The following is a 26,953-nucleotide window of genomic DNA, read 5'->3' as shown; positions in this document are numbered from 1 at the left end:
GTTAAGCAAACAAAAACACTCTAAATGGCATTTTTTCTCCTTATTAAATGGCAAGAAATTATATAAAATGTTTATAAAGTGAAACAAATATTAAAATTGAAATCGCCTAGTAAATTATGAGAAACTAAGTACTCATTGTGGGCTTCATTTCATATGTAGGTCCTGTCTTTTCACATTCATTGCAGACTAGAGAGGTCACTTGCTGACTTTGTAACCTCTCTAAATCACCGCCCTGCATTTTACTCCTGTCACATCTACTACCAGTACCAATAATGACGTTCATTTTCTTACTTGGGGGCCACAGAAACATGCTCTTTACAACACCTCCATGTTGCCTTAGTAACTTGGGAGTAATCAATCACTCTCAAATCAATCCTAGACAAGATTTTCCACCCTCTTCAGGAAGTGCAGCACACCGCTTTAAAGATTTGCTAATTAATGTTGATTTAGAAACAAGACAAGATATTTTTCACAAGTTTAACTTTCTTTTTCTTTCTTTCCTTCTTTTTTTTTCTTTCTTTCTTTCTTTCTTTCTTTCTTTCTTTCTTTCTTTCTTTCTTTCTTTTTTTTCTTTCTTTCTTTCTTTTTTTCTTTCTTTCTTTTTCTATTTGTCAAACTGAAACAAGTTATGACTTTTAATCAGTGTTATTTTTATAAAAAAAATATTATTTTTATTTTATTTTTATTATTAGTGCTCTTACTAAACAATGTCGAAATATTTAAGAAACATTCATAAAGTAAAACCATATATATATATATATATTAGAGGTGTAAACCTATACTGGTCTCACGGTTCGGTTCAGTTACGATTATCATGCCTTCGATTCGGTTCAATTCGATATCTCGATGCATCACGGTGCATTGACGATGCTTTCCATATACAGTGTTATATTTTAGGGGGGAGGCTATAACAAGCTATCTATATAAACACACAGACACACAGTACCACACTGTCTCTCATTCAAACACATACACAAACATAGACAGCACCAACGAAACACACACGCACACACACACACACACTTAAGCCCTCGCAACAGGGAGAGCTCGTGCTGAACGGAGCAGAAAAACGGAAAAAACGAAAAAAATAAGCACTTTTCCGACGGTCCCTTACTGAGAGCTCCTCTCAGCGCAAGCTCTCCCGGCTAAACACATATTGCGAGGGCTTAAACGGAGCAGTGCTCGTAATGTCGAGCGAAAAAAAAAGAAAGACAGCTGTGAAACATAACCAGCTTTGTCTTTCTGTAGGAAACACACTTTAGATCTTTTTAGGGTAAGAGGTTTTTGAGTTATTGCCGTCTATAACTGAATGTGTGTCAGGAATATCGAAAACAAAACCAACTGAACCGCGCTCCTTTCTGGCGCAAGCTTCTTGTTAATAAGTTAATGTGGAAATCTTACCTTGTTTATACCATGATAACATAACTCGGGCCAAGATAACCCAAACACAAAATTTTATTTAAAACACCTAAAATAAAAATAATAAATAAATGAATGATATTTTTGAAGTTCATTTTCTAGCAAGTTTTGTTCTCTTATAAAAAAAACTTAGTTATTTTATTTTTTATATGAATAATTTGTAGATATAGATACATTTTTAAAACTCTTTCTAAATGCATTTTGAGATTTAATGATTCATTCATACTGTAAATAATACAAATTAATACATTTTCCTGTTCATTAGTTTACTTCCAGTATCGACAATGGATTTCTCAGGTTCCTGTGTCATAGATACATGTGATTTTAATATGATATGTAGTTGTTTTTTTGATATATTTTATTAATTTCCAACTTTAAAAATCACTGAAAAAACTATATTCTGAGTCTACAATTAATCCTAGCTACATTAATTTTGATGAGAAAATTTGTGGTGTCTTCTATTGACCATAAACCTCCATAAACTGTCCAAAGTGGAGCTCCAAAGTGAACTGAAGCCTCTACATCCCTCTGAGGAGTTTCTACTCTCTGCTGCTGCATTGTATGCTAACACTGTATCATCTGTAAAGCTTACGTATTCTGTGTCCACATTTTCAGGTCATGTCAGGGGGTCGGCGGCGGATGCTGGAGCGCTCCGCATCAGAGGAGAGCGCCAGTGACCTGAGCACCTCACCATTTCCTGGAGACACCTTACCATGGAATCTGCCTAAACACCAGCGTGTCAAACGCTCCAAATCTGCCTCCGGAGACGTCCTGGATCCCGCAGAGAGAGCAGTCATCCGCATTGCAGGTCAGCGACTCATACAGATATATTGCCGCACTCACACTGTCAAAAGTAAAGGTGTTTAATGGACATTGGGTTACATGGAAACTTTTCAATGTACAAATGTTTTTTTTTTTTTTTTTTTTTTGACTGAAAGAGGGTTCTTCAGATTTTAAAAAGATTTTTATGCTAAGTACCATGAGGAAACAGCATTAATCTTAATTATTTTATTATACAGTAGTCAACATGGTTATAAGAAAAGAATGGTTCAAAGACTGGACAAATAATGTTTGATGAAGATTATATCCACTTCACAATGTTGACGTCTTTATTTTATTATGGTTGTTTGTGGCTAATATTTTGCACAACTACAATCATTTAAACAAACTCATATTGGAGAAGTGTTTTTGGAGAACCAAGCAGCTTCTTCTTTTTTGTTTTATTTAATGTTATATTTTTGAGCTTTTTATATATATTTATTTAATTTCTGGACGGGGTGGTGGCGCAGTGGGTAGCCCTGTCGCCTCGCAGCAAGAATGTCACTGGTTCTAGCCTCAGCTGGGTCAGTTGGCTTTTCAGTCTGGAGTTTGCATGAGCTCCCCGTGTTCGTGTGAGTTTCCTCTGGGTGTTCCAGTTTCTCCCACAAGTCCAAAGACATACGCTATAGGCGAATTGGGTGAGGTAAATTGTTTGTAGTGTATGTGTGTGAATGGATGTCTATGGATGTTTCCCAGTACTGTGTTGCAGCTGTAAGGGCATACACTGCTTAAAACATATGCTGTATAAGTTGGCGGTTCATTCCCCTCTGGCGACCTTAGATTAATAAAGGGACAAAGCCAAATAGAAAATGAATGAATAATTTATTTCACATTTTCTTATTCATCAAAAAAATAATAGATTTCGCAGTGAAGCAGTGTACCAGAGCTTAGCAATATACCAGAGAACGAGTAGGTGAGTGAAGGACTAGTTGGATTACAATAAATTTAAATACTAATGAATACCTTGGATTTTACTACAGTCATTGGTGGTGTAATGTAACATACCTTTTGTGTAAAAACTACAGTAATTGAGTAATTTGTTTATATTACTGTTGTTGTATTACTACATGAATGAGTTGGTGAGTTGTGAACATTTGACATTATTGCATTATTGCTTGTGCCGCTTAAATAGTGTGTAAAATCAGTCCTTGACAATCCTCCAGTGATGTGTGTGCAATCAGTAAGGATCAGGAACATGTGTGTATGAGCGGAGTGCATGTATGAATTTGTAGTCCATGAAATGGCAGATTTGTAGTTCGTTAGTGCTTGTGAATGTTTTCCAGTGATCTATGGTGTTTAGAACGCTGGTGATCGTGACAAAGGCTTTAGTCGCATCTTTACAAAAGTTTGTAAAGCAAACTAAATTAAACTAAACTAAAGCTGACTGAACTACCGCTATAGTAAACAGAACTCGTCTTTTGGTGTGGATGCTAAAATATTTTAGCTCAGGCAAAACTTTATAATATTGTTTTTTGTCAATAGTGTAGTGATGTTTGAAACAGGTCTCACGGAAGCGCTAATTTTTAAACCAAACTTTCTGTTGGAAAACAGAAACCTGTGTGTAACCAATTTGAACCCTTTACAAAAATTTATTTGGGAAATATACACTTTACCCACTCATATATGAAATTCACAATTGCATAAATTATTAATAAAAAATACTTGATTTTACCTTTAAAATCTTGCCAAACAATGATAAATATGACTGTTCCTGTGTAGTCAGAATACATTGCCACTTTTAGAATAGAAGTAAATTGAGAATGATGTTATTAGAGTAGATAGTAGTACACTACCTGAAAAAATTATTGTCGCCTGTCCAAGTTTTAGGAAAAACAGCAAATAACTTGACTTCTAGTTGATCATTTGGCATCAGAAGTGGCTTCTATGAAAGGCTAATGCCTCTAGATTACGCTTATTTTACCAAAATAAAATATGATCATGCCTTGATTTAATTAGGGCAGTAAAGTCTGATTTTCTTAGCGAAGTCTTGTCATTTAACAGAAATAATGTACAGTATAGAATATAAAGTCATGGTGCAGTGGAAAAAAGAATGAATATTGTGTATAACTCCCATGAGCTTGGAGGACTGAACCCATACATCTCTGCAATGACTCAAATAACTGATTAATAAAGTCATCTGGAATGGCAAAGAAAGCGTGCTTGCAGGACTCCCAGAGTTTTCTTTGATTTCAGGAACTTTGATGTGGAGGCTGAAGTATAATAAGGAGCACTATCCTGCTAAGGAATTGCCCTCTCCTGTGGTTTGTAATGTAATGGGTAGCACAAATATCTTGATACCATAGGCTGTTGATGTTGCCATCCACTCTGCAGATCTCTCGCATATCCTCATACTGAAAGTAACCCCAAACCATGATATTTCTTTTACCAAACTGATTTCTGTAAGAATCTTGGGTTCATGCAGGTTCCAATAGGTCTTCTGCGGTATTTGTGATGATTGGGATGCAGTTCAACAGATGATTGATCAGAAAATCTACCTTCTGCCACTTTGCCAAATGATCAACTAGAAATAAAATTATTATTTGTTGCTCTTACAACTAGGATCGATGACAAGACTTTTGTCAGTTAGTGGTGTAACATGATTCAGTTTCAATTTAGACATTACTAGAAGACTCCTTATCCTAAAAGTCTTCTTAAATTTGTCTATTTGTCTGACTGTTGCTTTTAAAACGTCTAATGTCACTCAAACATATTTAGAGATGGATAACTTGCATTAGTGGCTTCGCTAACAGTATTTATCTTTTGTTAGCATAGACAAATGCAGTGTTTTGTATCACACATAAGCCTAGAAGACTATATCCACACAGTATTTCTTGCTTGGCAGGTGTACGACCTTACGTTAAAGGTCTGCACAAAACAAGTTCTTTTGTTTACACAAAGATTATCCAAACATTTTTAGCATCTTGCTAACTATTGGCTTGGGTAAGAATGTCTGAATGTCCAGTACTTGGAGGGTTTCATATTCAAGTTGTACATTTACTGCAGAAACGCATGCTACTTGTGTGGATTTTTATTTTTGGTAACCTGCAGTAAGTCTGTTCCCCGTGTGACCCTGCCATCCTGCAATAGGTCTGACGCAGCTGTTACTCTCTTTCGCTGTGTGTAGATAACAGAACAAACTCAGAACACACACACACACACACACACACACACACACACACACACACACACACACACACACACACACACACACACACACACATACACACACACACGGACACAAAATATTGGCCAAGGGTGTGGTCTGAGGACTGCAGTGCTCTTATCTCAAATACTTCTGGTGATTGGTGTTGTATATGTTTAGGGATGATTCTGATATTGCTAAGCATATTATTATGTTCATCTGTGCAATAAATATGTTATGTTGGAGAGATTTTGTGGAGGCTTTTTAGTGGTGTGTTGACATCTTTATCATGCAGTGGAAAGTTGGAAAGTGTTTTCTGGATGAGCTACATCTATTGTTCAAAATGCAGACCTTGAGAAACGTTGACATATTTAACATTTATGCATTTGCAACACATTAATCAACAACAAAAAAAAACATATTTCAGTGCATTTAAAGTTGAATTGAAAAGAGGATTTACTAACTGGTATGCCCCAGGTGGCTCGGAGGATGAAAAGGGCTAAGCATAATTATGACAACCCAATATCTTTTAAGCTACCCTGAAACGTTAACTACTATGAATCGACACAGACAATGGACAAGGCAAAAAAGTGGTTTGCTTTATTTACAATGATAAAGATATAAATAATAAGAAAAAGTATATTTTCAAATGCGTACAATAAATGCAAAAGAAACAAATAAGGGGCGATGCAGAGGCGTAGTAGGTATTGCTGTCGCCTCACAGCAAGAAGATTGCTGGTTCGAGCCTTGTAGAGTTTGCATGTTCTCCCTGCGTTAGCGTGGGTTTCCTTCGAGTGCTCCAAAGACATGCGGTACAGGTGAATTGGGTAGGCTAAATTGTTCGTAGTGTATGAGTGTTATTGAGGGTATGGATGTTTCCCAGAGATAGGTTGCAGCTGGAAGGACATCCGCTGTGTAAAATATACGCTAGATAAGTTGACGGTTCATTCCGCTGTGGCGAACACATATTATTAATGTGACTAAGCCAAAAAGAAAATGAATGAAGAAACAAATAAGAAAATTTAAACAAACCTGATAAAGAGAAGTAAAATATGCGATGCCAAATCAAGGAAAATAAAAAAATTAACATCCGTTAACTGAACCCTCCCCACCTCTAAATGACTAAAGAGAAATCTAAAAATAGAAAACAACATCTTCGGTGTCACACATTCCTCACTACAACTACGCTCGCTGAAGAAAACTTACAGAAGGTAGCATCCGCTTCTTACCTATAATGAATTAACAAAGTATCATCTACGTGCATTTAACACGTAAGTCACATGACACACTTTACTTTCACTTCCCATTTAGTATATTTAAGCATTTGGTTTGGATGTTCAGAATAGATGTACAATTGAAAACAATGAAGCGTACCAGAGAACAGGTCATACACACAAGTGTCACACAGAGAGACAAAGAGCAGTGACAAAAGACGAAGGATTCCCCCAACTCTGGTACAAGTCGTCACTGGAGCGCTTAAATGACCCCTATCCTCTTCTCATTGGTCCACTCGTGAAAAATCGGAACACTGCATGCTGATTACTTCTCATTTGAGTATTAGTAGACTGTCTGCATAATATCTGTTGAAGCTACTCTATCAACAGACATTTAACTGACTATAATGCCTCGTTTCCATTGACTGGTACAGTACGATACGGTTCGGGTTGGTACGGGTCACCTTTATCAGGCTTGCGTTTTCACTACCAAGGGTACCTGTTTGGTGGGCGTGGTGTATCACAGAAAGTTTTAGCCAACGTCATTTTCGCTCGAGAAAATGTCTACAGTAAAGCTGTATGGGTTGCTTACATATCATATGAGAAGCACTTCTCACAAAACAGATGCTTTATACACATAAATACTTGTGTATAAATGTTTATTACTAACTTTTCTATGAACAGGATTTGATTATAACTGCAGATCAATAACAGTGCGAAATAGCTTACTGTAATGCCTGTAATTATTTAACATAAATAAATAAATGCAACATACTGTATATGAACACATACAGACTCTTAGAGTCTCCGATATGTTACCAACTACAGAAAAACTACACACAGCATACATTTTGTCCTTAATTAGGTTCAAAAACAACATAAAACATAGCCTGCAGTTAGTGCAAATTTCTCATCTGTGTCTGTAATCTTCAGCAGCACATGAAAACTCTGTTAGCGAGTAATTCCATCATTCTGAGTTCATAATAGTCCAAAAGGTGATGGTAATTGTTAAACATGGCAGTTTGTTTACGCTTGCTAAAAAAAATGTGCTCCTTTTTTCCGGCTTCTCCTTTGTTTTTTGTTTTTTATCGCACTTCACTTTCAAAAATGTCAGTTTGTAATAGGATCGGATTTCAAAAGCATGTCAATAACCAAGCGCACGTTATTATCATCAGCTCAAGAAGTTTGTTATTTCAGATATAGACACGCATGCGAGCGCAAGCAAGAAAGCGAAACTGCTTACGCTTCAGACTGGCTGAAATGGGGTAAATTTGCTCTTCTTTTTGACTATAGCTGTTCATCAAGACGACAACAAGGTTTGTTTGAGCCCAGGTCGACCATGGCTCGTTATTATATATATATATATATATATATATAAATATATATATATATATATATATATATATATATATATATATATATATATATATATATATATATATATATATATATATATATATATATATATATATATATATATATATATATATATATATATATATATATATATATATATGTATATATGTATATATATATTTACACTGTAATCTCTCGGCTGTGTATTTTAAACATGGTGGCTCTTTTGTTTTCATTCTGGCTTGTTGCGCAAGCGAATGATGTTTCTTTGTAAACCAATAGCATTCAGCTGCGCGTCTAGCTCCGCCTTTTGGTACCCTTTCTTGTGTTTGGTACCCTTTCGAAAGGGTGCCGAAAAAGTTATATGGTACGGTTCCATTCTGTTCAGTACCCCTTTTGACAGTGGAAACGGCCATAATAGCATACCAAACCAAACCGTACCATACCACTTAGTGGAAACAGGCCATAAGAAACTTTGCAAGTACATGTCATCTTACACTAACCCCAACCCCAACAGTGTACTTACAATCTAATGAGAATATCATGCAGATACAATGTGACCTAAATTCAACAAAATGCTTTAAAGGGACCATCAAAATAAAGTTTTTTTCTCATTTTTCTCAAATATTTAATAACTTAATTTGGATAGAGTAAACAAAAGAAGAGTTTTATGCTTCTTTTTACCTTTTTAAGTACATACGTTTTGATGTATATATTCTTTTATGTCTGGAAATGAAAAGGAAAAAAAAATTATTTATTTATTTATTTATTCATTCATTCATTCATTCATTCATTCATTCATTCATTCATTCATTCATTCATTCATTCATTCATTTATTTATTTATTTATTTATTTATTTATGCAGTCTATCATTTCATCCTTCCATGAATTTGGTGTTCCTAGTGCCTTTTTTCCCACAGAGATGCCCATCTTTCTAGTAATAAACATATTTATATATTTTACCAGTTAAATTCAAATTTGATTAGCACTTGGCTGCTGTCCTGTGGCAGCAAATTGGCCATCTAAAAATCAGTCAGCACTTCTTTTAGCTCTGTTAAATCATTTATTAAAAATTAATCTCATTGTAGAGGTGCACAGTTAAAACAATAATCTTTTATATATTTATATCATATGTTTTATATTACAATCTTGATATTGTAATCATAATTATAAATATTGATGAAATAATCTCAGTAGCCTCAGTAGAGAACAATTACCATTTCCTCCTTACTGATCAAATAGATAAATAAATAAATAGAAAAATAAATAAATAAATAAATGCATGCATACATACATACATACATACATACATACATACATACATACATACATACATACGTAAATAAATAAAACAAAGCATTATTCTTTGTGAAACCAGTGTTACCTATAAAGTGTGTAATTATATCTCTTTATATATCAATATAAAAAATTAGTAGTTTTAGTTATCAAGGAACCTTTTAAAAATAAGTACAGCACTACTGAATATTAGTTTTGTTGTGGTGGAATGCATGATACTTTGAATTGAAATGTACAAATCTAACTTGTTTGGCTCTTAACTCCATTATAGATTTTAGAATCTGAAGTTCTTGGCCTGGTTTTACACACGGGTGCCTTCGTCTAGTGCAAGCCCCACAGAATGATCTAGAATGTCTGGAATTTGACTTGTGTAGGCACCAGAGAAAAGTGGAACAGCAAGCATAACATAGCATAACAGACATTGAACTGACAAGTTATAGACACAAAATAAAAACTCAAGACTGGCTTTATATATTAAGTTATTCATTCATTCATTTTCTTTTCAGCTGAGTCCCTTTATTAGTCAGAGGTTGCCAGAGCGGAATTAACCACCAGCTTATCTAGCATATGTTTTACACAGCGGATGCCTTTCCAGCTGCAACCCATAAATGGGAAACACCCATACACTCTCTTTCACACACATACACTACGCTACGGAGTAAATACGGAGTATAATTTAGCTTACCCAATTCACCTATAGCGCATGTCTTTGGACTTATAGGGAAAACCAAAACACCCTGAGGAAACCCACGCGAACATGGTAGAACATGCAAATTCCACACAGAAATGCCAACTGACCCAGCCGAGGCTCAAACCAGTGACCTTCTTGCTGTGAGGTGACATCACTAACCACTAATATATGTCGCTACCCATATATTATATTATATTATATTATATTATATTATATTATATTATATTATATTATATTATATTATATTATATTATATTATATTATATTATATTATATTATATTATATTATATTATATTATATTATACAAGTCGATATATAAATACATCCAATACTTCCTTGGTGTCATTTCTGCACAGCACAAACTGATTATCAGTTGCTCCTCACAAAAACCACCGGCATGTAGATCTCTAGAGGAATGCAACTCACATTTATGTCATTAATTAAAAATGTACCCGACAGACATATTGCAATGCGACGGCCTGCTATCCATCAAACTAATATGTTTCTGCTGTAGAAGCTTCGGTGGTTTTATTTTAATTTACTGTCAAAATTTTGTACAATATGCTCCATAAAACTCATGGAAATATTTGTAACCTTTATAGAGCACGTCAAGTTGGATCAATTATTCATGATTAACTATAAATAGCACACAGAAGTTTATTCCACATACTTCCAGACCTCGAGAAATTCAGTGAATTATTTAGACATGATATTTTAGATTTAGACACAATTATTTAGATCTAGATAGATGCAAATACTCTAACTATCCATTCCTCACTGTTTGTTACTTTAAAGACAGATAATTTGCCACTTTTTAAAGCAGATCTAATATAAGATTTTATATGTTGAGCTTTAGTTATATATTAATACACGTGTGGCATTGTTGAGTTTTTATGTTAAGCAATGACATTAAAGAAAATTAAATTGCAAGTCATTCATTCCAAGTAATAGAGTTTTGTGTCTCTAAATGTAAGTCTTATAATAACCACATGGTGTCAGTAGTCCAAGCTAAAAATGTTGAAAAATGTGTTTCAGATTGAACACTCTTCATAGAGTTTCCAAAAACCTTTTTTTTATGATGATGATCACAAAGATCAGGAGTTTCTGCCCATTAGACTAAAATGCATTTGTCCTGGTGTGTAATGTAAAAACATGAGCAATTTTGAAGTATTATTGAGTATTAGACCATCACCATTGAGTATTTTGCTTGAAGTGACAATGCAAGAACATCAGAACAAAATCCAAGGGGTCACAGACAGATTTTTAAGAAGTCAGTAATATACAGCCATAAGAAAAACTTCATTTGTATGTATTTGTATACTGACTTTTTCAACACATCTTTAGTTATGCGGTAGCACAGAGTTAGAACTGTTTTTTGACTTAACACACAAACAGCATGACATGCGACATGACATCACTTTGTTGCAGAGATGCTATTGGTTAAATGAAGGCTAAGTAGAACACGTAAGCAGCTTGAAGCAGAAATCACGAGTATGGAATCGGAAGTATCGGAAGATACTCAAAATCAGACTCAGACTTGAGGGCAAAAAAAAAAAAAACTGATTAGGAAATCACTAAAAGGTAACTTAAGCTAATTGTCAGGTTACTATTCTTAAGTTCTTAATGGGAATAGATGTGTTGCAACCACATAGTACCACATTAAAAGCAACTCAACTCATTAGTGACCACAGAGCAACATACCAGCAATCCCTCAGACCCTCTAACATTGTGGCAAATGCCTTCTGGGCTGTATTTAATTTTTTAGAAAAGTAAATAAAATAAAATTAAGCTGACTTTTTTTCTTTCTGCACAGGTTTCGAGAGATATCTTAACCAGCTGTGAAAATATGTTTTGAGCACAGTCCATAAATATGTTGGACATGTAGTTTTTGCATCTTTTATGGCATATCCAGTTCCCGTAACTCTTGACAGATTAATCATCGGCTATTATTTTCATTCCACATTTGCCAAAGGTGTTCAGAGCACATATATCAGCATATATTAAATTATTTCCCAAGTTTTTTTATTCTATGAGATTTCCAAAACATTATTTATGTAGGCTATTTTTCCTGTAATATACACCACCTACTAAAATCAGCTTGCTTCTGAAGCCAACAATGTAAACAAAGTAGTTTGAGAAAGACTTTCTTAGTGACATTAAAAATGTCAAATACTGACAAGCATTATCCAGCATATTGGGGAAGAGGTGACGGGTTGATGCATTGTGGCCACCTCAGGAATGCTTGTAACAGGACACATCTGGTGTAAGGGATTACTTATGGGAACGGGCGGGTTTTGCCCCCTTGAGACCTTTGGGGGGTTGCAAGATGGCTGTGTAGCATCAAATATATAGCAGCTACCAGCTTGACTTAGTTTGCAGAAAGGGGGTAAGGAGAGACATGCAGCGCTGCATCTCTCACCCACTTCATTTTTAAAAGCTAATTGTATTTTAGAGTGATAAAAGTTCAGTTCCTCCGACCCCAGCCTCATCTCAGGAAGCTTTTCCATTTCCTCCTCTGATAGACTGTAGGACTTGCTTGATATGAATGGGCTTTATTTCCTGCTCTTATTCCCATTAGCTTACTTTCTTCTTCATTTAATCACTGTCACTCTCTCTGAAAACACATACACACGCATACTCCCACTGGCTTGGTGTCCAGACGTTAAGTGGTTGCCTATCAGAAATCCTGTATATAATGTACTGTTATTAGGGGATTTTTTTTTTAGTGAGAGGTAACATTTGTCACACTGCTGCCATTATTTAATATTTTCAGTGTTTTCTAGGTTGCCACTACCTTATTATACAGTATATATACTAATACTTACTCAATGTCCACTTTATTAGGTACACCTTACTACTACTGAGTTGGGCGCCTTTTACCTTCAGAACTTAATCCTTCATGGCATATATTCAACAATGTACTGGAAATATTCCCTTAGAGATTTTGATCCATATTGACATGACAGCATCACACAGTTGCTGCAGATTTGTTGGCTGGATCCATTACGTGATGCTCCCATTCCTCCAAATCCCAAATGTGCTCTATTGAATTGAGTTCTGGTGACTGTGGAGGCCATTTGAGGAAAGTGAACTCATTGTCATATGTCCTATAATAATCACATGGTGTCAGTAGTCCAAGCTAAAAATGTTGAAAAATGTGTTTCAGGATAAACACACTTCATAAAGGGTTTACAACAACCTTTTTTATGATGTTCATTACTAAGATCAAGAGTTTCTGCCCAACAAACTAAAATGCATTTGTCCTGGTGAATATTGTAGAAACCTGAGCAATTTTGAAGTATTATTGAGTATTTGACCATGACCATTGATTATTTTGCTTGAAGTGACAATACAAGAACATCAGAACAAAATCCAAGGGGTCACAGACAGATTTTTAAGAAGTCAATAATATAGGCATGATAGCATCACACAGTTGCTGCAGATATTGACATATTAACATGATAGCATCTCACAGTTGCTGCAGATTTGTCGGCTACACATCCATGATATGAATCTCCCATTCCTCCCCATCCCAAATGTGCTCTATTGAATTGAGTTCTCATGACTGTGGAGGCCATTTGAATACAGTGAACTCATTGTCATGTTCTAGAAACACGTCTGAGATGATTCGCGCTTTATGATTTGATGCTGGTTATCCTGCTGGAAGTAGCCATCAGAAGATGGGTACACTTTGGTCATAAAGGTATGGACATGGTCAGCAAAAATACTCAGGTATGCTGTTTTATTGACATGAACTAATGGGCCCATAGAAAATATCCCCCACACCATTACGCGACCACCACCAGCCTGAACTGTTGAGACAAGGCGGGATGGATCCATGCTTTCATGCTGGTGATGCCAATTTCTGCCCCTATATCTGAATGTCGTAACAGAAATTGAGACTCATCTGGCTAGGCAATCTTCTATTGTCCAATTTTGGTAAGCCTATGTGAATTATAGCCTCAGTTTTCTGTTCTTAGCTGACTGGAGTGGCACCAGGTGTGGTCTTCTGCTGCTGTAGCCCATCCGCCTAAAGGATCAATTAGTTGTGCATTCAGTGATGCTCTTTTGTATACCTCGGTTGTTATGAGTGGTTATTTGAGTTACTGTTGCCTTTCTTTTAGTCCGAACCAGTCTGGCCATTTTCCATTTGGGCCAACAGAACTGGCGTTCTCTGGATATTTTCTCTTTTTCAGATCATTCTTTGTAAACCCTAGAGATGATTGTGGATGAAAATCCCAGTAGATCAGCAGTTTCTGAAATACTCAGACCAGCCCGTCTGGCACCAGAACCATGCCATGTATGTACAAAGTCACCCAAATCACCTATCTTTCCTATTTTAATGCTCAGTTTGAATTACAGCAGATTATCTTGACCATGTCCACATTCCTACATTCATTAAGTTTTCGCCATGTGATTTGCTGTTTAGAAATTTGTTTTAATGAGAAGTTGTATCTAATAAAATGGCCGGTGAGTGTATATACTATATACCACCATACAGTATGTACTAATATTTATTTTATCTTTTGTAAGGATGCAAAATATATCAGTAGCCGTATTGGTATTTGCAGATGAGTGCTGTTTCATGCTGTCATTACATGCGGCCCGATAAGAAATTAAATGATCAGCAAATAAATTTTAGATTATTTTCTCTGATTGACCCATTTCAGATGCATGATGAATTTAGTTGTTTTTTAAGAGTTTTCCTAACTTTTTATTGTTTTTGATTAAAAATCTGGTCTTTTTTCCTTTTTAACATCTCTTTTTATTTTTGTACATTTAAAAATTTAATGAAAGGGCTGTTTAAGCATATTGTTATTAGTTTAGTGAGCATTGCTCTATAAACATTTTCTTTAGAAAATGTAAACATATGGTTTCTTTTTGTGGCTGTGCATTATTGAAAAGGTTTTGATCAATAAATATGATTTGAACATAATTTAAAAATTAGGCCATACTTCTGCATTTTTAGGGCATATCCTGTTAATCCTCTTCATTCTTGAAAGATTAATTTATGTTTTTATTGCATATTTGGCAAAGGTATTCAGACCATATATTTTTTAGGCATGATTAAATTGTCTCAAGATTTAATTACATTACATTGTTATTTATTAGATTACATCTCCAAAATAGTTCAAGAGATTCAATCACAATTTATGTATTTTTCCAGAAACTCTGTGTACTCCCTTCTCTCACTGTATCTGAGTGCATACAGAATCCTCAGAATTAATTCAGACATATTGTGGCTTCACAAAATATTTGCAGTAGTTTGAACAGATCAAACAAAAATATAAAACTTTTTACAATTACATGAAAAAATATCCTGACAAAGCTTTAGCAACAAATGATAAAGGTGCACACCGCCATTATTAGCCCACATTTTACACCAGATTTCAAGAATATCAAGTCATGCTTATCTTCTGTAAATTGAAATTTACTGAAAATGAAAATCAAGCAAGCAAATCATATACAAGTGTGTGTCACATATTTGGATTAAGGGGGAATAAGAGAGGTACTAAAGGGGACCTATTATGCAAAAATCACTTTAATAAGGGGTTTAAACACAGTTTTGTGGGGCAAAGCCCTGCATATTTGTTAAGAAATTTCCCCATTAGCATAGACAGCCCTGACTGAGAAGCAGCCGTCGGCCATTAAACCTTTTACCTACTGAAGATAATGTAAGTGACTAAGGGAATTATAAGTTTGGAGTTTTAGAATGCACAAAAGAACATTGTGTACTCCATAGACTGTCTTCGTCTGAGACACTGCTTTTAACATTTTCAGTTTTTCACAGAAATAACATTAGTCCAGTTTTAAATCTGCTGCTATTCTGATGCAGAGGTGTTTATAGCACAATCTCATTTGAATTTAAAGCCCAAAAGGGGCAGATATAAAAAAAATAATAATTGTGTGGTGTTTGAACTGAAACTTCATATACTAACTTTTGCGACATCAGCGACTTATTTTAAATTTTGTAAAAAGGAGCATATAATGTCTTCTTTAAGCCAGTGGTTCCCAATTCTGGTCTTCAAGACTTCCTGCCCTGCACATTTTGTATGTCTGTTACTTGACACACAACTATCAGTTCATGAATCGCTCAGTTAATGAGCTGGTGATCTAAATCAGGTGTTATGAGTAAGGAAGAAATGCAAATGTGCATGGTAGGGGGTCCCGAAACCCGGAACTGGCCACCACTGCTTTAAGGTATGCCACATTTGCCCACACACCACTAGTTTCAGTTTCACTTGAATGCAAATTTTGTTAGTGTTACGGTGTGCAGTACATGTTATCAATAGCAATGCTATTTTAGTAGCATTCAGTTAATATTTTTATTGTTATTTATTTTTTATTCCTTTTTTATTTGATTTTTTTTGAGTAATTTGTTATAATTTTTAATAATATTGCTCTTTAATTAAAATTGAAAACAAGAAAAATATCACAAAGCCGACCTTTATTCTTAATACTAATAAAGGCTAAGCATGTTTTGTACATTTTTGTAAATTTTATTCAGGACTACCAGTAGCTTATTTTACAATTATATTTAAATGATATTAATATAAAAAAGCTGTTGTAGTTCGTTAAAAATAGCAATGCAACATGGATCAAAGACATAAAATAATGGTGAAGAAAAAATAATTTTTAGGGTTCTTTTTAATGATCTAGGCGCAAAGTCTAAAGAGCATGGCACAAAAGCATTAAGGGCAGGTCTGAATTCACCTTTGCTATTTTAAGGACATAAAATATGGTTTGCGCAGCAGCATATGGTCCAACAGGGATGTGCTTAAGCTCTTAATGAGTAATGGGTGTGTTTTGAGCATAACGAGCAATAAGCCAATCAGAGTCTCATCTCCCATTCCCTTTTAAAAGTCAGTTGTGTCACACCATGGCGCATTTGCTATTTACATGTCGGACTTTTTAATTGGAAAAACTGAACACTTTACACGCGAGAAAACAGTAAAACAGACCATCTGCAGAGTGAGGATAAAGAACGAGCCTCCTCCATTCAGCCTCTTTTCTTTCTTTTTACTTCACTTTTACTCTTTACTTTACTCCTTTACTTTCGTGGATAAGGAAACGGTGTTGGTGTTGTACGCACCCATTAGCCTACATGTTTAATTTTGTTTATTAAGCACAAATATTTGCTTCAAAACTATTTCTCCCCGAGATGAAGAAGGCACGCAGGCAGTGTTTTTTATATTAATGTAAAAAAATAATAATTTGCGTAATATTTTAATCATTTTATTATTTTTCATATGTAAAGATATTTGTGAATTGCTTGTATTAAGCAATGTGTGAGTGTTTAAGGCGCACAAGTATTCAGAGATGGCAAAAGTACACACATCCTTTACTTAAGTAGAAGTACAGATACTCATGTTTAAAACAACTCTAGTAAAAGTAAAACTATTGACTACACTTTTGTACTTAAGTAAAAGTAAAGAAGTACGGCCTCAAAAATGTACAAAAGTAAAAAAGCAATAAGTACCCGTTTCAACCACAGTCCAAAGACATGCGGTGTAGATGAATATTAGGTAACTAAATTGTAGTGTATAAATGTTTGTGAGTGTGAGCGTGTATGGGAGTTTCCCAGTACTGGGTTGCAGCTGGAAGGGTATCCACTGTATAAAACATATGCTGAAATAATTGTTTCATTCCACTGTGGCGACCCTGTATAAATCAGAAACTAAGTTTAAGGATAGAGAGTGAATTAGGTAGGTAACTAGACCTCACATCCTATTGATACATTAATATAAACTAACTTACATTTTCAATTCTTATGTAAAATATACTTATCATATTTGACTGCAAACTATTTTTTTACATTAGGCTAAAGCTGCTTTATCCTCTTTAAATAATATCTCTCATACATAAGCTGTTATTTCAGTGTTTTTCTAGGGTATTGTGGTTAGTTTATTTAATTAATAAACATTAATTCTGTTACAGCTTTTCCTTATTCACTTTGGTTTATTTCTCAGAGCAGAATTGAAATTCTCGAAACTACCTGATAAATCAGATTATCATTGTGTCACTTGTACAAAGCAATTTCTCATTATGAACAACTTGCAAATGTTTTTGCAGATCCATGCAAATGATTATGTGCAAATCTCTGCTGTTTTCTACATTATCAATAGCTCATGTCATGTTGATCAAAAGATTTATTATTTTAGTCTCTTTATTTGGTCTCTGAATAGTCTCACTCTGCACAACATGTAATCATTTGTTCATGGATTAAGTCTTTACATGAAAAATGGCTGAACAGGTTGTCAATATTTTGTCATAATGACTTTTTTTATACGTTTCCATTAGACTTTTTTTTCTAAATCTGTCTATAACGTTTTCTACTGAAAGTCTAAAAGAAGGTTGTTCTAGGTTCACATTTTTATTTTGTTTGTTCTTTGTGCTTTGCAGTGCTGTCCTTTATGTATCACAATGACATGATCTGGCAACTAATTACAGCACAAACGGCCCAAAAATATTGCCATAGTTTACTTCAGAAGAGCCCTCCAGAGTACACTGATATTGACAACATGACTACTAAGTAATTTGAGTCATGTCATTCTGACATCACGGACATGTTCATTGAGACAGAAACTTAGTTTTGAGAGATGAACTAAGGATTCTGAGCAGGATGCTCAGGTTTCAATTCTGATCTGAGAAAGTGTCTGAGAAAAACTGTAATACATTTATTCTGTGCTAAAAACAACATATACAGCCATGGCTACAACCTACAAAACATGTGCATGATATTTTTTCACGGAATAAATTCAGCATCTTTTGAATGATATTTTTATTCATAAATTGCCCAGTATAGTTATTTTTGTTGTTACAAAATATTTGTTAAAATGTATTAATTGAAGACAGTAACAGTATAGGCCTACATGTATGAGTAAAATCATATCGTCAATAAAAAATGAAAAACAGCATAAATTTTGTATTAGGAAATATACCAGAAATAAAGGATTTGATTGTTTTAGTACTAAATGTACAAATCTTTACAAAAAACACTATATTTTGTGGTATTAGAATGAACGATCAGAGAAAGCCTGTGCAGTATGATCGGAAGTGGGCAAAAGGCTTAAGCATTTAAACGGCATGTTTTTGAACTGGAATGTGTCTCTTGTTTACCTGTGATCCAAATGAATAAAGGGTGTCTTATTAGCGTGAAAGAGGGCAGCATCAGTCATGTTAAATTTGCCGACTCCCTCTGTCACATCTGCATAGTCATCCTTGCCTTTCTTATGGTAATCTTCATAGAATAGCCCACGTACGGTGCATGATAGCCTTGAAAGAGCCACGCATGCAGCACACTGGCACACTGAGGAAAAATAGACTGACTGCATCAAGGCGCTCATATTGCGCAATGATAAGAAATAATATAGATCGCGACTCCAAACACATGAAAATGAAAGTAACGAGCCTAGTTTAAAAATGTATGAAGTAGAAAGTACAGATTTTTGTGTAAAAATGTAAGAAGTAAAAAGCTGTTAGAAAAATAAATTGTGGAGTAAAGTACTGATACCAGAAAAAAATCTACTAAAGTACAGAAACAAAGTATTTGTACTTAGTTACTTCCCATTTCTGCAAGTAACGCGATCTGCGCTGGACTTTAGGCCTACTTTCAGCTGGTCAAGCGCGAGGTCGATTTTAGTTCCTTAAAATTGCAACACTCCAACAATGTGCCTTGACACACCTCCTTTCTAGACTGGAACACCCATGAGTCACAAAGTGGCGCAAATAGATTTACTACTTAAACAACATGTCGCAAAGCTTTTTTTTTTTTTTTTGCTTTAAATAAAATCTGAACCCAGTACAACTTATTATCCAGAAAACACAATGATACATCACTGCCTTTTCATTCATGCTGACCAGTATTCTGTTCAGCTCCATAATTCATATTAATTTAAGTTTATTTACATTGTGCTTTTCACAAAAAATATTGATTCAAAGCAGCTTTACAAAAGGTGCACATTATTGTATAACTATCAAAATCAGAAAGGTTAAGGTTATTAGTTTCCATAACTTTATCAGTTACTAATGACTTTAATAATTATTTAGGAACTAATACCTTATAGCAGTTAAAGGGGTGGTCCAGAATGTAATTTTAAGGCTTGGTTGTGTTTATAAGATACAAAGCAATGTGTGCTCATGTTTCACTTAAAGGAAATGACGTTATTTTTTTCATATATCTCACTGCGTGGGGCTTTCTTTTTCGTTTTCTCTGATGCTCGGATTAAGTTATTTTCTGTAATATATCGTGACACTGCTGACAGAAGAATAAAGCACAAGATGTGGGATGAGACCTGTGTGAGCAGTGATTTATTTTTCTGCTGCGACCACGAGTTAGTTGAGCTATCCTGTATTATTTTAACTCAACGTGTTACACGACGTCTTTCACATATATCCGGAATATGCAGGTGTAAGTAATATGAATCATCCACATATCTTTTGCGACTTCATTATCTGGGATGTAAAACGCATGGAAAAGCTCCCTAAAGTGAATCAATGCAAAGTTGAGCACACCCATAGAGAGGTGCTACACATGCTAGTAAAGTGTGTGTGTGTGCTTATAGCAGTTTGACTGATAAATATGAATTTTAATCTAAATAGTTTGTGGTGCAAAACAGCATTTCCTGTTATTTACATCGTTGCTACCAAATACCATTAAGGCTAGACACTGTGCATGTCATGACCAATTTTAATAAATAAAAACACAGGTTGTAGTTCACAGCTTCTGCTTTGAGGAGATTTTAACCGAATCCAGCACTGAACTGGGAGATAATCTGGAGCTGTTATTTGTCAAATCATGCTTGCTATGTATTTTATAATTCTCTGGAAAATAATTAATATTGGACTGTAATCACTTCTGTCTTTATGTCGTGAACTTTGGAAGCCCAAATACAGAATGGTTTGGACGCGTTTTAGTTCTGTCTCTGGTATAACATTACAGCGCCTCTGGCCACGGCCCTTAGCTGCGTAGTGTGTGTGTGCGGTAAAAGTAAGTTTGTGATCTTACTGGCCCGGAAGTATTTTTTTGTAGTTCCCAAAATTCGTTTATTGTAGGCTTTGCTAAGCTAAATCTATTAAAATCAAGGTCTCCCTTTGCATTGAACTTTGAGCTTTTTACATTCAGAGATGTTGTTTATGTTCACACAGCTACATTACACATCAACTAAAGTTTAAAATATGATATCGTAGTGGACCACCCCTTTAAGTTATTATATATAAGCATAGTTAACCTGCAGTTATATAGTAATAGGCATAGTTAACATTTATTTTATCAGAAACAAAATCATTGTTGTGATATCAGATGTCTTAGAAAGCAGCATGTTGTTGTTGTGTGTACATGTGTGTTGCATGTATGCCTTTAAGAGGTGGGACTGTGTGTGTGTGTGTGTTGGTATTTCTCAAGCTTGAAGAGGGGAGTGGTACTGGTGGTCTGGAACGAGAGCCAGAACTGTGGGGGAATACTCTCTCACACACACTTATACACACACAAACACATACACACACACACACGCACACACACACACACATTCTCAGAGCTTGTAGAAAGTGAGCCTGTACAAACACACCAGTCTGTTCTGACAGACCAATCGTCAGGAAGGCACGTCCGAAGAAGGACCCGAAAGTAAAAGAAGAAGGGAAAACATTGGAGGGATTGACCTGACCTCACTCCAGGGCCATGTCCATGTACGATCCAGCCAGCGTGACACTCTTTGTAGACGAGCAGGAGTTTGTGCAAGCCTACGAGAACGTCAGGGAAAAGTATAAAGGTACATGAGCCGCAGCTGACACCGTCTGTGTGTGAGTGCACCATATGTGCGACTGTGATTGTGTGCTGGTGAAGACGGGGTTGTAGCTCAGTGGTTTATAAGTAGTTCCATATTGATTGGCACAGATGTGTGAGACTGCAAAGCTGCAGAGGACTGTAGCTCGAGGCAATGGTAGCTCTAAAACTTTGGATCGGTACTGCAGTTCTGCAGATGTTTCTGATTAAACACGTTAACTTCGCTGTGTAATTCAGATTGAATTCAGACGTCTGAAACCCACCTGGTGGGGTGTGTTATGGTGTTCAATCATGCAGCGAGGGACTGTATATTAACAACATGCCGTTTGAGACAAGTACGTTAATGGCTAATCATTTATTCTCGAAGAATGCATCAGAGAATTTCTGAAGCTGTAAAAATATTTATCTTCATTTGCTCAAAGGGATAGTTCACTCAAAAATGACCAATCTATCACCCTTTATTTACTCTCTTTTTGTTCTAAACTAGTTTTTTATTTGTTCTGTTAAACACAAAATAAGATATTTTGAAAGGTTTTGGAAATTCTACTGTATTTTTTTTTAGTTAGTTTGTATAATTTTCCAACATCCTTTAAAAATCATCTTTTGAAAGTTTTACATTGCAAGTAAATGCTATTCTTTTTAACGTAATGAACATTAAATAATGCTGACAAAATTAATCATGCTTTTACAAATAATAATATAAATATATAAAGCAGAGCTGTTTTCAACATTGTCAATATTAAGACGTTTCTTAAGCACTATCTAACCATATCACATGATATCCAAAGGATCATGTGACACTGATGGAATGGCTGCTGAAAATTCAGCATGTTATCACAATAATAAACAGAATTTGATATATAATTTTTTTGTTTTAATTGTGCTAATAAATTTTTTTAAATAGTGTACAAGTAACTGTGTATGATTTGTAGGTGCCTGCTATTTGCCATATTTTTTTAAGGCAATGTCATATTTTATTTTTTAAAGGTGCCCTAAAACAAGAATCTAGGCACCGTGAGCCTCAAACACCATTGGTTCTTTACTTTCATGTAAATTATGCAAGTATAAAACCCCAGTGAAAAACAGACCTATCAGAACACAGTGCAGACAGTTACGTTGCTCCCGCAGCTATTCATTAGCCTGCCTTTAGCATTTGCATGTATTTTGTCACATTGTATCTCAGCCAGTCCTGCATGAGTAGCCGCATCATCAGAAGTTCATCAGCCAAAACACAGCCTATGTTGCACATAAGAACATTAATAAATACGCTCCTGGAAGTGTTTGATTGGCCACAAGATTTCTTAGTGAGATTACAACAATGATCATTTTCCTCCCTTATTTTTTTTTATATTAACTTACTATGTATGTGAGACTTATTTTGAATATGGGAGACACAGTGAAATCCCTTTGAATAAAGAAAATGCTGCCCCACCAGATTGTTTTCTATGGCCATGAGTTTACTGTTGGTTAAATTGCGAAATGCGAGATATATGTATTATACATTTATTCAGTTACACCCCAAAGAAGCATACCAAAGGTATGTTTAATTGTATATATTGTTAATTGATCGTGTTTATTGTAAAATTTAGCACACATTTTTGTAATGGGTCAGTAAATATGTAGACCGCTGTCTATAAGTTTGGACTTAGTATAAAGTGGAGATATAAGAATCATGTCATGCTTTGAGATACCCATTTTGGTCCCACTTTATATTAAGTGGCCTTAACTAATATGTACTTACACAGGAATTAATAGTTTGTTACAATTTACTTATTGTGTAAATACATCTATTTACTGTGTACATATGCTTGATTAAATACATATATGTAATTACATCTGTAATTAACTTTTGTAATTACATTTGTAATTACACTGTTGACCATCCCTTACACCTTAACCCACCCTTAAACCTACACATGCCTCCAAACCTGTCCATAACCCAACCTCTACCCCAACTCAAAAGCAGCACAGGTGTTCTCAAATACATTATAAACACAGTAAGTACATTGTATTTTTAAATTTTTTTTGATGTAAGTACATAGTAGTTATGGACACTTAATATAAAGTGGGACCTACATTTTTGAATAGCATGGTAGAGTATATGAATATGGTAATCTTCCAGTGTCATTATATTTCAATGCTTTGCTTTCTTGTATAGGGCTATATAATCCAAAATAGTATATAAAAGGACTTATCACATTTTTATTTGTGTTGTCTAAAGTGTGTTACCATGCCCGTAATCCCACTTCTGCCCCATGTCTGCAAGACTGGGTCCTGAGGAGAGATCTATAAATACTGCCCCAGTTTATTATTATAGAGAAGAACTAGACCCAGACAGTCAGCATTTCTCTGAATATGGGGGAATACTGAGTCTGAATGAACTTTCCAGAGGCATGCTATGGTAAACCTAATGTAGGACATACTTTATAGTATATGTACAATCAGACAAAATTTATTTATCCAGCCCCCCCCCCCCCCCCCCCCCAAAAAAAAAGTCTGTAATTTAGCAAATTTTGCAATTTTAAATAATTTATTGCAGTTTTTTGTTTTAGATAAAGCTTGCAACACATTTTACACAGGATACATGTATTTACGGTACTATATATTACTGTAACTAAAATACCTGAACCTGTATTTACAGTACTGTATATTACTGCAAATAAGACACCTCAATTTGAACCCATGTATTAGCATGAGTTCAGGTTACACTCTTTGTTTGATGGATTAGACAAGCCTATCTAATAATATCAAGCCTGTTTAAACACATCTCTTCATGAACTGAGTGTGTAGAATGTTTCATGTCTTACTGTGAACCTCTTCTCTTTTGAAGTGGGTCACATGGTGGCAAATTCCAGATTCTCTCCATTTGGCACCGGTGTGTGTTCCATGATTCAGTTGACTGACCAGTGTTTTCCTGTTGTTTCTACTTTCATTTTGCCACACATACTGAAAGAGAAGGATTTAGGGAAGCTTATGATCAAATGGAATGAACAATTTATCTAATATGAGTTCAATCTGTTACATTGACTAGTTAGTTCAGCTCAAATCAGAAAACCCTAAAAAAAAAAAGTTCATTCAAACTAGGGATGTGCCTAACAGGGGTTATTTGCCCTTGAGTCCAAGTCCGAATCATTTGATTTTGAGTAACTACTGATACTGAAACCCGATCCAATACCTCTGTAATACATAAAAATGAATAAAGAAGAGCAAAGAAACAGATCCAGCATGCATCCAATTCCGATCGAGTCTGAAATTGTGTGATTGGGCCCGATTTCCGATCACATGATTGGATCTAAACATCCCTAGTTTAAACCCATAAGACATTTTTTTTTTCATTCTAGGAACACAAGTTAAGAGATTTCTGTCTCTCTAATATCAATTCAAAACATTTATTAAGAGATCAAAAAAATCTTATTTTACTGAACCAGTTTAATGTTTGATAGTGCCTAAAAGCCAAGATAAAAAAAAATCTAATTCAAATTTGGTTACAGAAGCTGAATCTTGCTAACTTGGAACCATTGAGATTCTCGACACATTTAGAGTTTCTGAAAGAATCAATGAAGTTTATTCTTGCACATCAAGAACATTAGATTGAAGTTTACATTTATGCTTGCAGATGAATATTAATGTGAAAATAAATCTGCTCTTCATTTAAAATGATCATGTTATTGTTCACACAATTTCACAGCAATCTGTAACTTATTCATTACGTATTCATTCATTTATTTTCTTGTCGGCTTAGTCCCTTTATTAATCTGGGGTCGCCAAAGCAGAATGAACCGCCAACTTATCCAGCACGTTTTTATGCAGCGGATGCCCTTCCAGCCGCAATCCATCTCTGAGGAACATCTACAAACACTCATTTACACACACTCATTCACTACAGACAATTTAACCTACCCAATTCACCTGTACCGCATGTCTTTGGACTGTAGGGGAAACCGGAGCACCCGGAGGGAGAACATGCAAACTCCACACAGAAACGCCAACTGAGCCGAGGATCGAACCAGCAACCCAGCGACCTTCTTGCTGTGAGGCAACAGCACTACCTACTGCGCCACTGCTTCGCCCAGTAATTCGTATTAATTTGTAAAATCTGATTTGCATATTTTAATATGATTTTCTCATCCCACAATGAGCGGTTTAGGGGCGGGTTTTGGGGCTTTCCAGCTAACAATTTTGTGTCTAATAGACATCTAAATGTTGACAGGCTACAACAAGGCCAAACCTGGGCTGTCAGTGAAAATCTAATAGACATCTATGAATAGCCCAAAACTAGACTAGTCGTCAAATAGACAGATTAGACAAACCTTATATGTGTAGTCATTTATTTCTGTTTATTTGACGGCTACTCTTATTTTGGCCTGTTCTCAAAAAGCTATTAGATTTTTATTAATTAATTCATTTTCTTTGCGGCTTAGTCCCTTTATTAATCTAGGGTCACCACAGCGGAATTAACCTCCAACTTATCCAGCATATGTTTTACTCAGCGGATGCCCTTCCACCTGCAACCCATCACTGGGAAATATTAGATTTTTAATGACAGCCCAAATCTAGCCTTGTTTTAGCCAAGACGACTACAATTAGATGTCTATTAGATATAAATAAAATAATTAGCAAAAAATGCTTGCTTGGAAGCCACCTTTTAAAAACCATACATTATTGCAGAAAGTATAGCACTCACATTTCCCTGGCCCATGCCGACTTCATTCCTGAGAGAAGGCAAAGTCTTTGAAAGCTTCCTAGATGCCATGATCGGACAAGCGATGGTTTAGCAAGAGTCAAGAAAGCACCCAAAAAGTTATAAAAATACATGAAATCCTTATCCCAATTATAAAAAAATATAAATCCGAGGTATGACTGATAGTTCTTATATAAAGTAAAGACACGATTTTATATCAAATAATCAAAATTCATTATTAGCATAGAGCAGCTCAACAAAACATGACTACTCCATACTTTGTGCATTGATATATAAATGAAATCATATAAATTAGTATGATTTCAAAAATGAAATTGTAGCGATTCATTTTCGATCTCTTAAAGCACAGGTGTCAAATCCAGTTCCTGGAGGGCAGTCCTGCACAGTTTAGTTTTCACTCTGGTTCAACACACCTACTTGTAGGTTTCAAGCAAGTCTGAAGGACACAATTAGTTGGATCAGGTGTGATTAATTAGGGTTAAATCTTAACTTTTCAGAGCTGCTGCCCTACAGGAACTGGATTTGACACA

The 26,953-nt window shown here is 35.2% G+C and overlaps 1 protein-coding gene across 17 annotated transcripts in view; it reads left to right on the top strand.

The window, feature by feature from the left end:
• The window catches only part of pleca (plectin a), a 213,972-nt gene that overhangs the window by 32,251 nt on the left and 154,768 nt on the right, over positions 1-26,953 (top strand). For 12 of the 17 annotated variants that reach the window (NM_001430891.1, XM_087294777.1, XM_087294752.1 and 9 more), the window contains one exon: positions 2,035-2,227. In NM_001430891.1, the coding sequence (NP_001417820.1) occupies positions 2,035-2,227 (193 nt within the window). Of the gene's footprint in view, positions 1-2,034; positions 2,228-21,361; positions 21,708-26,953 lie in introns of those variants that run through there. The other 5 variants (XM_087294789.1, XM_087294771.1, XM_087294786.1 and 2 more) reach the window with 1 other exon arrangement.

The sequence above is a fragment of the Danio rerio genome, chromosome 19 (assembly GCF_052040795.2).
Source record: "Danio rerio strain M-AB ecotype USA chromosome 19, GRCz13ab, whole genome shotgun sequence".
Lineage (NCBI taxonomy): Eukaryota > Metazoa > Chordata > Actinopteri > Cypriniformes > Danionidae > Danio > Danio rerio.
Note: the sequence above shows the minus strand (reverse complement) of the source record. Positions and strands in the feature narration are given on the sequence as shown.